The sequence below is a fragment of the Actinia tenebrosa genome, unplaced genomic scaffold (assembly GCF_029948245.1).
Source record: "Actinia tenebrosa isolate PJP-AT-01 unplaced genomic scaffold, QUT_ActTen_1.0 PGA_scaffold2__45_contigs__length_23673736, whole genome shotgun sequence".
In the NCBI taxonomy this organism is placed as follows: domain Eukaryota; kingdom Metazoa; phylum Cnidaria; class Anthozoa; order Actiniaria; family Actiniidae; genus Actinia; species Actinia tenebrosa.
In genome coordinates, this window is record NW_028292579.1 from 11,726,927 (window position 1) to 11,745,116 (window position 18,190).

Consider the following 18,190-nt stretch of genomic DNA (forward strand, 5'->3'; position numbering starts at 1 on the left):
TCTGAATCTCCCGGGAGGGGGGGGGGGGGGGGGGGTACTACCACCCCAACTTGCCGCCAGGATCTCAAAACCCTGACCCTATCCCAGGCCTAAAATTTTGATTTTACATACCCTACCCCAGACTAAACTAAGAATTGTACACCTCTATCCCAGACTAAAAGACGGAAAATACGGTTTTACAATCGATTGCAATCAATATTCACTAACATTTTTATTGTTTTTGTGTCGGCAGAAAGCGTAGCCTATTAGCCAGACAAAAACGACCAAATCGTTAACCCTATCCCAGACTAAAATGACACCCTATCCCAGACAAAATGTCAAAAACTGATACCCTACCCCAGACCCAAAAGCCGAAAAACCATACCCTATCGGCACATAACCGTATAGCAAATATAGGGGAGTACCCCTCCCCCCCTGGGCTGAATCTCTTCATAAGTTCAAATGTACACTGTAAAATTTAGAGCACTGAAGTTCACGTGATGAGACTGCGCAAATCTTAATCTGCGTCACGGAGGTTTTCAAAATGCGTCCCACATGGAATGAAGTGGCAATGGGAGGGTAGTCATCAGATGCACACTCGAATAATTGGGTCTACTGGTCATAGCAAGGGGTTAATCATCTATGGTCTAGGGGCCGACTAACCTCTCCCTTAGGCTTCGGCCGAGCTTCCTGATCAGTTTGTAATTCCCCCCGGGATAGCGGTGTTGGGGCAGAAATCTCCAGCGTAGCCGTAAGTCCATACGACGGTTCAGCATTCGATGTCTGGAAGTATGGTCCTGGTTAAATTAGTCAATAATAGTTAAAATAATCCCTAAAATAATCTGACGAGTAGATGAAGTCTAGATTAGGTCAAATTTGTGTGCATTTGTACATTGTACCTTTGCAATTTGTACTATTTTTGGAATTAGAAAACTTCCTTAGAAAAATATTTTATGTACAATTTACAGTTGTAACGGTGATCCAAGATAAATTAAGGTGTCCCGAGCAAAAAGAGCTCCTTCAAATCCAGTTTTACACCCTCAACTCTAGCTCCTCCCTTACTTTATAACCAGTCCTTAATAACACAATAATATAACCAATTTTTCAAATGATTTATTTCATATATATAAATATTTTGATAAGTTTACAAACAATGGTTCACCTTAATTACAATGGACCCTTATTCTCAAAAGTATTGTGGATGCGAGGCTTCAATACATGAAATACAAAAGAAATCTCTTTCTTGATGAAATTTGTGGCATTTCTTTTGTATTTTTATGTTAGCCTCGTATTCTTAAAATTATAGCATTCCACCATTCACAGGCAAATGTACAATATAGAATATAGTAATTTTTTATATATTTAATTTAATTAATTTGCGGTTATGAAATTGCAAAACATGAAAATTAAAACAGCTCTTCCTTCTATCTTGAAAACATGTCACGTGCTGGGCACTAAAATCGCACAAATATATGTATAGCATTTATAACTAGAAAGAATGTGACATCTTATTCCAAGAACTTTTGAAGTAGAAAAGAGATGGTTTTAATTTAAATTTAAGTTACATACCGAGTCAGTACCGGCAATTTAGTCCACGCCATTTTTTTTTTTTTTTTTTTGGTCAACTAGTATCACTTGAAACTAGACAAATGAAAATAGTTACATTCAAAGAATCGTATTTCCAAAGGTATGGCACTTTATACCTTGAGTGAATCAGTGCATTTACTATTTATATATATATATTTGTTTCTGTGTGTGGGTTGCCTGTGGTAGCCAGTGTCTCATAAACCTTCATAATTTATTTTCTGATTCATCTTCTGAGTTTGGTCTGCTGTAGACCTCATTGTACAACTGACTTGTTAGTCTCTGCATCTCGTTATGTGATTCGCGAACTTCCTGTGAATAAAACAGAAAATGTGAAACTATTAGACTATTAAGGTTACTTTGAATCTCAGTTAAAAATTGTTCTGCACGTCTCGATACAGTAAAGGTTAACGAACTATACATAATTTTAAGCTTATAAAACAGAGAATACGATAATATGTTTTCCTATAAAACCTTATCTTTGACGAATGCCGTAAGTTCGATCTTAAATCTCGGTACGCTTACATAAAAGAAAAAATGAAGTTCAAAATTTCTGTGTCATATCAATCAGCACATGCATGACTTCACAACTATGTTTGGGGCTTAGCAATATAACTTTAATTTTTATGCAAAGAGCATTCAAAGCTCAGACATTGTCAGAAACAGCTAAAAACTCAAGTAACATGAAACCCAACGTAAAATCATAAAAACTAAGGTCTTCATCAATATCGATCGGGGATCTATATATCTTTTATTTATTCTTTCATTTTTGCATTATCAGTTCATTTTTGCATTATCAGTGCAAAAGAAAGCTGCAGCATACAGCATGTCTTAGTAAAGGAATGTTGCAGTAGAGAGTTCAAATGTGCTGCAATTGAACGCTTAGTACTAACCTGCCGTGTAAATTTTCTTGTGAAGAATGGAAGGAAATACTTTGCGTCAAGCTTAGTGAATCCTTTGAGGGCTTTTCGTTGGATTCTCCATTCATCGTCCGTCAGCTTATCGGCATCCAGTGCTGTGCCCTGGATAACGAAAGCGAGATTTGCTTAACGAATAATTACACTTATTTTCAAGGTTTTGGTGGAAGTTAAACATGGAGTGTCCATGTCATTATACATAGGTACGTGCCCTAAATGTTTGTGGCATGGCAACACGATGATTGAAAGCCACAAAAGCCTTTATTTATTGCGACAAATGGGAAATTCAGTGGGTACAAGTGCACCCCTGACTTTGTCACTGGGAATACCTTGAAAATTCGGAAAAGATCATCAGTGTGAAAGAAATTTGCTAATCTAGTGGAATATTACCCGAACTCCTTCAATCAAATACTTTGGGGTTTTCCCATTTTTATTCTTCGTTATGAAGAATGGTTAAAGGGAGATACCTATAGAACCCTTGCATGTGACGTCAAAGCAACTCAATCTGGGGGACAAAATAAAAGAGTTCCCTTCTCTCGAGGATGGATATCTTTTATGATGTTAATATGTTCGGCTGTTTTGACCCCCAGGTAGGGATATAGTGCAAAGGGTCAGTCTAATAACCCAACTCAAGATCCTGGATATGATCATCCCATGATTATATAATATGAATCTGCTCCAATCACTACGCTTCTTACCTCAGTCTCTGTTTTGCTCATCGTCAGTCCTGATGCAGCAGTATTTTCAGCCTTTAAAAACTAAGAAAGGAGATCAAAGACGACACGAATGATAAGCAATTGAAACAAACTTAGAAAATACATTTAATGAATGCTGGGTGTCCGAGAAAATGGTGCTTTAAAATATCTGGAATGAGAACAGGAGAAATGAGAGGGTAATGGAAAAAATCCCTTCCCATAAATTTTTGTAGTCCCGAGATGGGGTAGGAGGATGTTTAACAAAATGGAAGGTGAAACGTCTTACTAGTGTACGTCTACAAAGGATCAGATATAACATATAATGTTTTGGAAAGTATATCTGGAAGGACTTTACGCAAAAGGGCTCATTATCTATGGAATTAATGGATCTCAGTGAGCCTATTGATTCGTTACTGAAGTCTGGCATAAAAAGTGGAGCAAGTCTACCTTGAGTAAAGGTAACGTGGAGCCACCCAGAAATAGGATAGTAAATAAAACTATGATAAGAGTCGAGGTGATCAAAACATGGCGTTTTTCATCATCTAATCGAAGGTGAAGCACGAGGGCAAAGGCAACGGCTCCCCTTAATCCTGCAAAGCGAAGAAAAAAATCAAATTTTGTTAAATGTTGGGTTCCTAGAGCAGAGCTTCTTTACTTAGGGATACATATACTGATTTTGTGTTCGCATGTTACGTCATCGCCGCCATATTGGTGGTATTTGACAGAAGATTTCTCATGTTAATACCACCAACATGGTCACCAGTTGTGTGTGACAATGATTGCACACCACAATTAGAGTTTTTGCAGCTTAGGTCCCGAACACACAATGCTTTTTGAAAACTTTCCGTTTTTCGTCTCACATAAAACACATCGAAAGCTTCGCGTTCACACTAGGCGTTTTAGCCCGTAACAAGGCATACCACTACGCAGACAGGGTCACGCCAAAGTCACGGCACTGTCAGACCAATCACATTGCGCGAGAAAAACATCAGCCAATCAAAATTCTAGAAAACATCACGGTCATGGCAAGGCACACATATGGCTATAAGCTTTTCACAGTCATATGAAATCTGCTCTATGCGGCACGGCTCTTCCAAACTATGAGTTTTCATGGTCATACGAAAACTGCTACATACCACTGAAAAACATGATAAATTGTGTTTTTCTGTCAATCTTGGTGTCTCTGAATTGATTGACAAGGGCAGAGAGTGGATAGATGTTGACGGCCCGACCAAGAAGACATAAAATCTAAAAAGACGAGAAGGAATTCAGTCAGGGTAAACAAGAAAAGTGAAGTCTTTTGTTGAACTGGTATTGTGTTCTGGAAGATACTTTCTTGCGTATTATGCAGTGTTAGAGGTGTCCTATCAGTAACTATCAACACTGTTCTGGGGTTGAAGAAAAAACTGGTTGTTGGCATTGCAGTGCATTGTGGGACTGTTTTAGGGGACCTATTTCCAAGATGGCGTCAATTTGTCTCCCAAAACATAACCACAATGTTCTGTAATGCCAACTCAGCCCAAATTATTCCACAACCTTGGAATGGCTAAAGCCAAACAAAGAAATAAGTGTGTTTCCTGTTGTGCGACCGACCATAATTTTCTTGCCGATTTTTGCCGACCCTAATATTTTTTTCATTTCCAAATGCACCACAGGGTTCCCAGTGAGCTCATTTCCACTGTCATATCAGTAAAAAAAACGACCTACCGACCCCAATTATCCAATTCTTTTTTTCGTGCAACAGGAAACACACTTATTTTTTTGTTTATTTTTTTGTGTATTTTATCACACCTAATATAGCACTAGTTCATAGCTGTAATGTTCCTTTAAGCTAAATGTAGTATTTTTCCCCAACCATATACGCATTGTGACTGGTTATATTTCATAACAATGAAAGCACTACACATGTAAGTGACTTACTATACTCCAAATAACAAAGGCTGGTTTAAACTGATGCTTGAAGCTGAATATGGCCATACCAAGGTATGCAAACACACAGGTTTCTGTCATTAAGACACAGAATATCAGTAATTAATAGTTTAAGGAAATATAAAACTTTAAGCTGAATGTACAAACTATGATTGTGTAGTTCCAAAAATGCTTAAACATAAAAGCGTAAACATAAAAGTGTTTTCACATGTATGAGAGGCTAGTCAGTCCAGAAAAAGAGTTATTCAAATTGGTCCCCACATTTTGATTTGGTGTATTGACCAACCCAATTCAAGCTGTTAAAAAATCGGCTCATGCACCCAGGATAGGTCTATATAAGATTAAGAAGAGATTATAAAAAAGCAATGGTGCAAAAGAAAGTGTCTGTTGGTTGTAAAGCAAGCATCGATGTGCCAGTTGAATGCTGTAGGTATATTGAATGTATTATTCTAACGCTGTGTTTTGCTTACTTACCTGCCATGAAAGCTGCAGTTCTGAAGATCTGTTGTACCGTGATCTGAGTCATTGGTGACAGGTTGAAATGGGTGTAGTGTGACATACAAATACCACAAAATAATATTGCCATGATGCCTAGCAAGGAATACAAAACAAGAATGTTAAGCAAAATAAAACTATGCTAATGATGGAAAGAAACAAATGCTGGGTGTCAAATGACCTATCAACCAATTTTCACTCCCAATAAAAATCCCTTCCTGTAAACTGCAATTTGGTAGAGGGGCTATGAGAAGCTATGACCCTCTTAATTACCCGTTCTGAAGTTGATATTAAAAAACTGGGTGGAGTTAGCACTGCAGGGGGCTGTTTCAGGGGATAAAATGGCCACCATTTTGGATATACATGTATGTCCCTAATTAAGACAGCCCCAAAATGCACTGCAATGCTAATTCAAACAATGTTTTTGCCATCAACCTTGAAATGGATAATACAACAAACACCTTTTTGGTGTGATCAACATTAACATGCATTATCACCCAAAGGCATTTTCTGATATGACAGCCCATCCAGATGCTAGACTTTGCAAACATTCGCTATAAATAATATATAATTCCCCTATGATGTCTGATAATGTCTATATGTAGAAATGTTGTATTGTGCTCACTTTGCTAACACAAACAACTTCTCTGCATTTACAGTGAGCCAGTCTGTGCTCAACTACTCAAATAATGACCTCCACTTCACAATTGTTAAAACAGTCATATTATACCTGACAACTGGAGCCCCTCTGCCAGACCATATGGAGCATAAGAGAATATCAGCATAGTAGCAAGCTCTAGGGATGGTGTGCTGCGCAGATCAACATGCTTTAGGAGGTGAGGAAACGTTAAGGCTAACATTATTTGAAGGGTGTATAATATGGCATATGGCCCAACAGATGCATAATCTACAGTGCACATCAACCAAAGAATCCTGTATGGAAATACAGTAGATACTGTAGATTTGTCCTGCCCTTAAATCTGGAAAATAACTCTGGGTTTGGATAGTTATCCTTGGGTGCCAAAGCTCTTCTATTGTCACTGGAGTCACAGTATTTGGTTTATGATTTAAGGTAATCCAGTTAGAGAGAAGGATTTTTAACATTCTCTCGTTGTTGTTTTTTTTTTTTACTTCTTTTTTGTTGTTGACATTTTTGAAGCAGTAATGCCCCTAAAAACGAATGCTTCTAATGGTTTTTAATAGCATCGATATTCAAAACATTATTTAAAAAATAGTACTTATAAGGATTATCCTGTAGAAATTCCTTTATTTCCCATAAACAAATGACTTTTAAGTAATAGATAATGTATTAAAGGATATCAGTGCACTGAACAAAGCAAATGCTATGCCAATAGCTGCAGATCCAGCAAACATGACCATAAAGTTAACAATTGCAGAGAAGAACGCCTCAAATGAAGACATGCTTGCATACTTTGGACCACCAAGTGAAAGAATTGTACTGAAACACAATAATTATACAATCAAGATGACATAAGAATATTCCATGACAAGCTTGTGAGCTACAGTACCTGTGTTTCACATAATGTTCTTTAGATAATACAGTTTAGCTTTGTTATCTCGAACCCTTGTTGTACCCCCCGTGAACCCCTTCTTGGGAAGTACGGGAGGTATAGAGAGAATGCTGGAGCTCGCCTCTTACCAAGGCGTTCCAATTTCAATTCCCAGACTCTGCGTAGCATGTGAGTAGAGTTGCTCATTGGTTTTTCTTCTATGCTTTGAGGGGTTTTCTCAGGTTCTCTGTTTTTTTTGTCTCTTCACAAAAACTTTTAAATTCCAATTGGAATGCAGTGGAAGAATAGCAACTCTGTTGACCCACTGTTAATTTCCATTTTATGTTATTTATTAAACCCTGGGTATCTTGAGCTGGAGGCTGCATACCGTGTTCAAGCAGTCAGTGTAATCTAAAATATTTCAGATATCTTAAACCCTCATTATTTCAAACCATTTCCCTGGTCCCCAGGAGGTTCAATATATCAGGATTCTACTCTAATCTACAGTAAAGAAGACACATTTGTATATTATTTTAGCAAGACATACTTTGTCATGACAATTGATACTGCATCATTTAGAATACTTTCTCCAAACACCAACATGTTTAGTGTTGGGTCACAATCCAGTGCATGGAATATAGCCAGTGTCGCAACAGGATCAACAGCTGATATCAGAGAACCGAATGCAAAGCTGAAATAAAACAAAAACAAGACACTTAGAAACATCATTAAACATTTTAACTGAAGCCAGCAAAGGCTAAAGAAGGTACTTTCTTTGTTTATGAATGAAACAAATTACCTTTCTCTGAGACCAAGTTGAAAAGCTACACCTCCCTATAAATGAAAGTATGATACATCAACTTCAGATAAAAGTGACTTTCAGTCTTCAAGGAATGCACAGCATTGCAAAGTTTGTTGGGCCTCTCCCTTGAAACAAGTGTTCTTCTCAAGGTTCTCTGGTTTTCTTTCCTTCGCAAAAAATAAGATGCAAAATTCCTATTTCATCTGAGTTAGCAGTACCCTGACTTATATCAGCCCAGATGTTGCTTCAGGGTATCAATAAAATTTGAAGGTTTTTCGTAGCGTGGAGAATTCATAGAAGAAACAGAAAAAAAGTATTTTTCCTTGAAGACTAATAATTTTCTCATGTGAATATTCCTTATTGATCAGTACCCTATCTTGTGGTTTAATGAGATCACATGTAATGGCACACTCAGCAGGATTATAGATATCCTCCATCATCGTTTCTAGATTAGTAGCTTACCTTTCCTAATAAATAAATACCCCCTCCAATGACTAAAGCAGATACAGCTGTACCGAACACAGCATATATAATAATGGAGCCAATGTTTGAAAAGAAATTTCCCTGAAAACATAATAAAAGAGAATCATTATATTTTGCTTTAACAAATGTCTTTTCCAGTGTCGTATGTAATTTTTACCACTGAACTGAATGTACATACATACATACATACATCTTTATTAAAGTGTCTAATCGTTCTAGCGCCAAAGGCACTAATTGGGGACACAAACAATTAATTAAAAATTAAAATCTCAAAAAAAAAAAAAGAAAAAAAAAAAAAATCTTAGTTAATGCTAATAATTACATAATTTACAATTCATGAACTAAAAAAAAAAAAAAAAAAAAAAAATTTTAACTAAAATTTAAAATTATTTCTAAAATTATTCCTAGTAAAAAAAAGACTAAACTAAGATTATTCTTGCACTAAGTCATACATAAATAACAATCCCTACCACAGCCCTCTAATACAGCCGATATATCCTTTTTTCTTATCATTTTTTTAAAGGCTGATAATGTTGAAATATTTCTTTCCTCCTTACTTAATTTCAGGTTGATTTTGATAGGATGATAATGTTTTAAGGGTAGTGCTTGCCCTTAACTGAAAGATGCTAATATTGGGTAGAATTTATTTTGAAAAGAAATGAAAATGATTCAAAAAAGCTTTCAAGTGATACATTTAATACATTTGATACATTCAGTACTGGTAAATGTGAACAATGAGATTGTGGAAACAGGAAAAAAACACTGTTCAGCACATCTGCTAAATGTGAACAATAAAAAAATCAATAACTGAGAAAGGAAATGCAAAATAATTGAAACAGAAAACTGATAATATGTTGGTTTTGTAAATATGGGTATTTCATGAATCAATTGTTCATTATTTTTTATAAACGCCATTACAGCTATACCTTGTGTAATGAGTAACCAGTAGTATAGGGAATGGGGGTTCCAGCGCAATCTCAACACGGGCAAGACCCGTGTCAAAAATCCACCTACGGACAATCCCCACTCCAAGTGTGGTTGGGGGCAACAGCGCAAATATGTTAGTCTATATATGGAGTGCGAAGAATGTAAGAGAACTTTTAAGAAAGAAGCGGACTTGAAGAAGCATTTGAAAATGAAGACGAAGTGTATGAGCAGTTATGATTGTGGATGTGGTAAGAAGTTTGAGACTAAGGTTAAATTGTTTTGGCATTGTCAGGACTGTGAGTACGACTACGACGACCTAAAAAGTGCTTGGTATTAGGTATAAAATATTTCCTATTATATAGATGGAATCCCAAAGCAACTTCAGCACGGTGTCAATACCCGGTAACGGTGAGATTGACGTTAGACAGTTTTGGCGTCAGTCAGAAAGGAAGGTTAAAAGGACTCTCCGAAAAGGTATAGAAGAATTAGGAGCCCTGAAAGCGAGCATAATGGTAGAAGTAAGTTTGTCAAAAGACGAGGTAATGACGACAGCAATGTTGCGATCAAAGTCGTTAGTGATATTAGAATCCACGAATCTGGATAGGTCACTCAGTGAAGCCTTAGAAGCAATAATGGAGTCGCTGTCTAACTACACGAAAGAAGGATCGGGTTGGACAGTAGAGGAGGTTGAAGGAATAGAGATAAGTATGGCCAGGTACGTACCCATACGAGGGGGGAGTTACGTACCGCTACCAACGTGGGTAGAAAGGAAGAAGGCTATTGTAAACGTGAAGAATGAAGACAATCGATGCTTTATGTGGGCAATCAGGTCTGCACTGTATCCAGCAGAGAAGGATCCCTGTAGGACAAGTAAGTATCCCACAGATGATTTAGAGTGGGATGGTGTGGAATTTCCCATGCAGTTGATAGACATCCCCATATTTGAGGAAATAAACGATCTAGCAATTAACGTTTACGGAGTCAGAGAGCGGACGATAGTACCGTTAGTTCTGTCAAAAAGTAAAGGAGAGCGTGTACATTTATTCTACCACGGCGGACACTACTCATGGGTTAAACACATTAGCAGACTATTCTACAGACATACTAAGCACAAAGGCAAAAAGTACTTCTGTGACTGCTGCTTGCTGTCATTTACATCCTTAAATGCCCTAAAGAAACACGATGAGATCTGCCGCGGAGTCGAAGAAGTGGCGCAACGGATCCAGATGCCCACCAACAAAGAGCTTTCATACGCAGACCATCAAAAGCAGATGCAAGTGCCTTACGTGATATATGCAGACTTCGAAGCGTTGATAACTAAGGAAGAGCAGAAACGTGACGCCACGAATAAGGTAGGATTACACGAGATCTGCTCCTTTGGTTACATAGTAGTCAGATCAGATGGTAAAGCAAACCCTCCTGTGATTTACCGAGGTAAGAACGCAGCTAATGAGTTTCTAGAAGCATTGCGAGAAGAGGAGGAAGAGATAAGAGAACAATTAAGACGCCCAAAGAAGATGGAATTTACCAAAGAGAACCAGGAGGCTTTTAACAAGGCAAAAAAATGCCACATTTGTCAACATACGCTTCTTCAGTTTGGAAGACGAGCCAAGAAAGCGTGGGATGAAGATGGAAAGTATCTAGGAGAAGCTCATTTTAAATGCGGGAAGTATGCTAAGAAAGGTGAGAAGCCGGGAAAGCCCTCCACGCACTGCATTCACTGCCACAAAGCATTTGTTGAGGATTTCTATGTGGATAAGGTTAGGGATCACTGCCACATCACTGGTAAATACAGAGGAGCGGCTCATTGGAAATGTAATATAAACTTCAAAGTAAATCCAGACATGGAGATTCCGGTGTTCTTTCACAACCTCCGCGGTTACGACTCCCATTTGCTACTACAAGGAACAGACGGCTCCGACGTCAAATGCATACCCAACAACAAAGAGCGCTACATGTCCGTAACTGTGGGTAAGCTAAAGTTCTTAGATTCGCAGCAGTTTATGGCGGACTCCTTAGCAAACCTCGTAAAGTATAACACCAACTTTCCCATTTCCAGTCAATATGGCGCGGAAAGGAAAGGAGTCTACCCATATGAATACATGGATTCCTGGGATCGATTCAAAGAGTCCCTACCACCCAAAGATCGCTTCTACAGCACCCTAAACGAGTCCGGTATAAAGGATGAGGAGTACCAGCATGCGTTAGACGTGTGGGAAAAGTACTCCTGTGAGAACATGGGGGACTACCACGACATCTACCTAAGGTCTGACGTAGTGCTGCTTGCAGATGTTTTCCAAAGCTTCAGAAAGATGGCAATGGAATACTACGGGTTGGATCCCGCTAATTTCTACACGGCTCCTGGGCTCAGCTGGAGTGCTTTGTTAAAGAAGACAAATGCGCAGTTGGATCTCCTAACGGAATACGACATGTATCGGTTTATGGAAGACGGTATTCGTGGCGGCGTATGCGGACCCAGCCGACGTTACGCCCGCGCAAACAACCCCTTAGTAGAGCACGACCCAGAGAAACCAACCACATACATTTACTACCTGGATGCGAATAACCTTTATGGTTGGGCAATGTCACAGTACCTACCTGTGAGAGACTTCGAATGGGATCCAGTGAAGCCGATAGACTTCTACATGCAGGTAGGAAAGGAGGAAGACAAGGGTTACGTTTTAGAAGTGGATCTGGAGTACCCAGAGCGCCTGCACGACGAACACAATGAGTTCCCCTTAGCACCAGAAGCGATAGAGATACCATTTAAGCAGCTAAGTCCGCTGCAAAAGCAAATGTGCCCTGGTTACAAACCGTACAGGAAACTAACTATGAACCTGATGGATAAGAAGAAGTATGTGGTACATTACCGCAACCTGCAGTTCTACGTGCGACACGGAATGCGCGTAGAGAAGATCCACAGAGTCCTAAAATTCACGCAGGAACCCTGGATGCGCCCCTACATTGACTTTAACACGCAAAAGCGTACCGCAGCGAAAAATGACTTCGAGAAAAACCTCTTCAAACTGATGAACAACAGCGTGTTCGGAAAGACAATGGAGAACATCCGCAAGCGCGTAAGCGTAAAAATAGTCAGCACCAAAGAGGAAGCAGAAGCATACGTGTCACAGCCAGGCTTCGTTAGATACGTAGAAATGCTGAACTTCTACGTGATTCACATGAAAAAGGCAAACCTCTTACTAAACAAGCCCGTTTACACAGGCTTTACGGTGCTGGATCTATCGAAGCTGCTTATGTACGAGTTCTACTACGATAAGCTTAAGCCAAAGTACGGAGACCGCTGTCGCCTCCTGTACACAGACACCGACTCCCTAATTCTAGAAGTGCAAACGGAAGACGTTTACAAAGACTGCCTCCCCGACATAGACGAGTACGACACCAGCGGTTACCCGAAGGAGCACTTCCTTTACTCTGCGAAGAATAAGAAGGTAATTGGGAAGATGAAAGACGAAATGTTAGGAAAACCCATCGTGGAATACGTGGGTCTGAAACCAAAGATGTACAGCGTGCTAAAGTTAGACGGCGTAGAAAAGAAAGCTAAAGGCGTAAAAAAGTACGTGGTTAAGAAGGACATTACGCATGAGTCCTACCTCAACGTATTACGAACACGCAAGGAACAGCGGCATAAGATGAACAGCCTGCGCAGCTATGGTCATCAGATACATAACGTCACGCAGGAGAAGGTGTCACTGTCTGCATTTGACGGTAAGCGATGGATGTGTGATGACGGAGTGCATACGATAGCATTCGGACATCACACGATAAGCAGTTCTTCCATGACGAACCCACGTGTGGGGCCATCGTGAAGATAATACAAGATGGGCTGACCCTTCTTAGCTATTACGCTTCGGATCTGGTAAGTTTCCAAAGACCAATTAGGATCCGTAGCTCTTTTGGATCCTCCTTCTAATTCACCCGGCTCATAGAGATATCGAACCGTGACATCGCCTAATTTCTTTTCCTGGGGGAAGACCGCCCTCGAACTTCTGACGAAGGACTTGTGTTCCACGTGTTTCTTTTTTATGGCATCCTTGGGTTTTATCCCCGTAGCCCTGGCCGCCTCGTTGTTCAAAGCCGCGACGACCTGGGGGAGCCTCTGAGTCCATTCCCTGTTGCGTTTGGAGGGATCTTCCAGCTCTTTCCAATACTGGTACCCAAAGAGACGCTCGGCCAAGGTTTTATTAAATCTTTCGACGATGCTCTGGCCCCTGTGGTACTCTGCTTTAGCTCTTCTAATTTTAGTGTCGTGGTCTTTCAGGGTCTTAGTAACCACGCCCATAAACTCTGTCCCCGCATCCACTTGCAGCAGCTTGGGCCATTTCAAGGCGCGCTTATAAATCCTACCTAGGGCTTCTGCGACTTCCCCAGAATCCTTGCTGGTTATGGGTTCGGCGTCCTTGTATCTGCTTGCGATATCGACTACGGTCAAAGCGTACCTATAGGTCTTCTTTCTCACCTTATCGTGCGGCAAGAAAAGCAAATCCGCCTGATGAACTTCATTGGGGGTATTTACGGTGAAGCTGGGCCTGGGAATGTACTTAGGCACGGGAAGATAAACCTGCCAGAGGGTTTGTTTTTTCAACCAGTTCTTAGCTGTTTCGTCTGATACCCTGGCCGCGGTCGCGAGTTTCTTGATGGCCGACGCTCCTCTCCAATAGCCTTCCGGCCCATAGTAAATCCTTTTAAGTTTATCCTCTACGCGGCCCATTATATGAATTCCAAAACAAGATTGATCTTACGTCCGTTAAAATCCACCGTCTTTCCGTCCACTTTAATGGTGATGTTTATGCTTTCCACCAAATTAGACAAGTCATAGCTCAAAGAAATGGGGGTGTATTCTACCAGGTCAAATGGATTACCTTTGGGTAGAAACTTGGACATAAGAGAAGACTTTTCTCCATTGTTGTAACTATGGACTAAATCGCAATAGACTTCGTAAGAGGATGCGACTTTCCATTTCACATCATATGTATTGCCGCTATTTATCGTGGTACTAGTAAGACCCAGGAGTTCTACCAATGAACTGTCCTTCAAATTAGCGCTTCCATTATTTTTCTTAAATGTCATTTCATGGGGTAATCCTGTGGTAAGAGTATATCCATGCTTTGCTAGCTCCTTAGCCAGTGTTATAGGTGTGTATTGGGAATCTGGTATTTTTGGTTTGGCGGCATTATCGACGACAAAGCCGCCAATCAAATTATACCAAGAATTGTACAAAGAGCAACTAACCAACCGAACCCTTTCCGCGCGGATGGGAGGATTCAGATAAGTGGTAAAGTCATTCTTGTCGCTTTCCAAAAAGACGATCATTATATTAGATACGCCAAGGCCACGCCTCCCGCCAGCCCTGCAACTCCTACGAAGACCAACTCACTATTTTTTTGTTTCTTAGAAGGCTGGTAGTAATTCTTAAAGTCAGGCTTCTTTAACACCACTGTGGGGTGCGCCTGCGAATAAAGTTTGAAGGCGTAGTCTGTGTTTTCGAAGTTCTTATCCGCCTGCATTTTGTCTTGGTAATTCTTATCCAACCAATCCCTGTAGGCTTGTCTTTTTTTATTCCAAGCCGCCACGTCCCGCTGATATTTCTCCAGCGCTAAGTCGTGCCTTTTTCTTTCGGCGGCACCGCTTTTGTCGCCTCTAACTAATCTATCCAAATATTGACCACCATAATTAGCCCCTGTAAATGCTAAAGCTGCAATGACTCCACCTGCGACTAAGCTAACCATTATACATTAGGTAGGTACTTTTCCTTCCGTAGGTAATCCTTTACCATGATAGCCCCGCCAACGGCAGCGGTCATCTTAGCAAAATTAGCGAAGCTCTTGCTTGGGTCTTCAGTAAAGTCTTCTTTGAGCACTTTCTTACCTACCCAACCAATACCCGCAACAATAGAAGTAATGATAGCTGCTTCTTCAACAGTTTTCAACAACGCGGTCGACATTATATTACAAAGCGAGAAGGAAAATCTAGGTCGCCACGGGTGATAAATCTACTCCATTTCAGGAATCTTACTCTTTTTCGTCTCTACAGGTGCGTGATATGTTGGCGGCACATGCACGGCCTCCCACTTTACTTCTGGCTTCATATTCCACCATTGTAAGTAAAGGCTGCCCGCTGCTATAACAATTCCTAACGCACCAATGACGTACCCAGGATTAATGGAGGATTCCTTTTCGTCCTCCACCTTTTCCACCTTCTTTGCTTTGTTCTTCTTATTCATCTCCGCGAGCTTCTTTCCCGCGGCAACTCTGCCTGCAGATTTAGGCTTGGTAATCTTCTGCTCCTCCTGAGGTTGTTCTTCGGTACCACTCATCTTATACTAAGGGACTTGAAGGACTTGACAAGTAACTTGATGACGACTTGACAATGACTTGGCAATGACTTGACAACGACTTGACTAAGTACTTGAGAATGACTTAAGGACGACTTGACTAAGTACTTGAGAATGACTTAAGGACGACTTGACTAAGTACTTGAGGTGACTTGACAACGACTTGACTAAGTACTTGAGGCGACTTGATTAAGTACTTGAGAATGACTTAAGGACGACTTGACTAAGTACTTGAGGTGACTTGACAACGACTTGACTAGGTACTTGAGGTGACTTGATCAGGTACCTCAGCAAGTGCCGCCTGGAAGACCTTTTTGACTTCTCTGTCCTTCTTGAAGTCCTTCCAAGATGTTCCAAAGGAACCTAGCACCTCCTTCAAGTCGACGTGCTGAGCTACGTGCAAAGCCGCAGAGGCTACTGCCATTAACTTACCGCACTTCAAAGACAACCACCCGCAGGTTATCTTAAGTTCTTGGGCAATGACATAGTCCTCGCTTATGTCCTTCCGTAGTTGCTCCACGTCGTCTATGGGCAGTGCAAGTCCAAGCAACTTAGTTGCAAGTCGGATAGCGGAGTCTGCTACGGCGTCCGTGGTCTTACTTGCAAGGGCAGCCTCGTACCTCTTATGGAACTTCTTAACCTCCTCTTCTGACAACTTATTAACCTGCTCATGGGTAAGTTCCTTGCCTATCATTTCTTTGCACTTCCCAGATGACACAAGGATGTTAAGTTGTTCCTTGAGGTTACTTTCGTCTAACTGCGTGGGGACTTCATCTAAGAGCTGCTCAATCTCCATATACATTAGGAATCATAGATTCCAACCTCGTACGGAAACCTCAAAGAGAAGATCATCTTGGAATGTTGGTGCGTTTTTAAATGCCGCATGTATTCGTGCAGCTGTTCCTTGCTTATCTCACCGCCGTAGTCGCTTAAAATGGTTTCCAGGTCAGACTTGCTCGGAGTATAAAATACTACGAGAGAGCCTATGTTTTCCCTAAAGGGCTTAGAGACGCTGGTAAGCTGCTGGGAAAGCAACCAAACGCTAATGTTGTCATGTCTGCCGCTGAAGGCGAGCTTCACTAATTCAGAGGTGCGCTTTTTTACGTCGTCCCCACAGGCAATGTCATCCAGTATGAGTAAAGTCTGCGTATCTTTAGGGAATTGTTTGTGCCAGAACTTAAGATGGCTGGATAACTCGTTAGGATCTAAGATATCTACGAAGAAGTCGTCATCTTTCACTCCTATGCCTTCCCAGGTGCGGTTATTCACGTAGGTGGGGCATAATAGTACTATGTAGTCGAAGCGGTATCTAAAGGGTCCTAATAGCTGCTCCACGATGAACTGGGTCTTTCCGCAGCCGGTGGGTCCTACTATCAGAACGTTACAAGGCATGTGATCTGGGTTCATATATAGATGGACCCAGTGGAAGCAGTAAGAAGGATTGCCGCCGACGCAAAAGATAAAAGAGATACCATAGAAATGCAAAGGGAGGAGATAGCCCGGTTAAAAGAGCGCGTACAGGAATTGTATGATGAAATGTGTGGTCTGAAGCGCGCGGAACGGTTTGGTGCCTTGTTGACGATGGCTACGTGGGCTAAGGAGTCCATTAAGGACTTCATTCGATATCCCCCATAGATATATGGACTGCATTACGTGCGAACTACCTGCTGACTGCATAATCCCTCCCAAAAAACCGATACCCAAACCGTGTAAAAAATACACCTGCCGTCACTGTAATAAGGTATTCTCTGAAGAAGACTTCGTTGGACATTGGTGTCCCGCGGATACTAAAGCACAAAGGACTTTAGACGACGCTCGAGAAGAGTAAGAGGTCGCAAAGAAGATCTTACTAAGCCCCGGCAAGGGGAATTAGCATAGGTCTTTCTTTTTTTATCGTTATTTTGTTAAATGCTGCAAAGAGGTCTCAAGTAAGGACCTATTTTTTATTGTTATTTTGTTAAATGCTGCAAAGAGGCCTCAAGTAAGGACCTATTTTTTATTGTTATTTTGTTAAATCGAAGAATGGTTAACATGATTATCTTTTTGCTGGTTTCAAATATGAGAAAGAATGATACCTCATCTTTTAATGGGGGCTTAACAAAATAACAAGAAATAATAGACCCTATCCTAAAACCCTCTTACAGGGTTTAACAATTTAACAATAAAAAATAAGGTGTATATAATGAAGTGCATGCAATGCGATAGAGCTTTTAGTAGCAAGCAGCGACTGCAATACCATCTTTCCAAGAAAGTCTGTCAGAAGACCATCAGCACTGTTTGCGGTGACTGCGGTAAGGAATTGTCCACTGTACAGGCCCTACGATATCACCGCGATCATAGAGTCTGCCTTAAAGGCCATTGCCGCCGATGCGATGAACCCCTCTTTGAAGAAAACTGGCATAAATACCGCTGCCGACGTTACCACCTTGAAGAAGTAGTCTGCGAGAACCACGGAGACTTAGCAGAGCGATGTTGCCCCCTTGAAACCAGCCGGGAACTTACGCGGCGTAAGAAGG

General features: G+C 40.8%; 1 protein-coding gene across 1 annotated transcript in view; it reads right to left on the reverse strand.

The window, feature by feature from the left end:
* Positions 1-1,077: 1,077 nt before the first annotated feature.
* The window catches only part of LOC116293108 (sodium/hydrogen exchanger 8), a 29,248-nt gene continuing 12,135 nt past the window's right edge, over positions 1,078-18,190 (reverse strand). The window contains exons 6-18 of the mRNA XM_031700505.2: positions 9,322-9,333; positions 8,375-8,476; positions 7,910-7,944; positions 7,658-7,801; positions 6,920-7,058; positions 6,330-6,435; positions 5,579-5,695; positions 5,096-5,178; positions 4,312-4,423; positions 3,623-3,765; positions 3,179-3,238; positions 2,457-2,585; positions 1,078-1,875 (exon numbers count right to left, since the gene is read on the reverse strand). Of these exons, the coding sequence (XP_031556365.2) occupies positions 1,771-1,875; positions 2,457-2,585; positions 3,179-3,238; positions 3,623-3,765; positions 4,312-4,423; positions 5,096-5,178; positions 5,579-5,695; positions 6,330-6,435; positions 6,920-7,058; positions 7,658-7,801; positions 7,910-7,944; positions 8,375-8,476; positions 9,322-9,333 (1,287 nt within the window). The 3' untranslated portion in view covers positions 1,078-1,770. The remainder of the gene's footprint in view (positions 1,876-2,456; positions 2,586-3,178; positions 3,239-3,622; positions 3,766-4,311; positions 4,424-5,095; positions 5,179-5,578; positions 5,696-6,329; positions 6,436-6,919; positions 7,059-7,657; positions 7,802-7,909; positions 7,945-8,374; positions 8,477-9,321; positions 9,334-18,190) is intronic.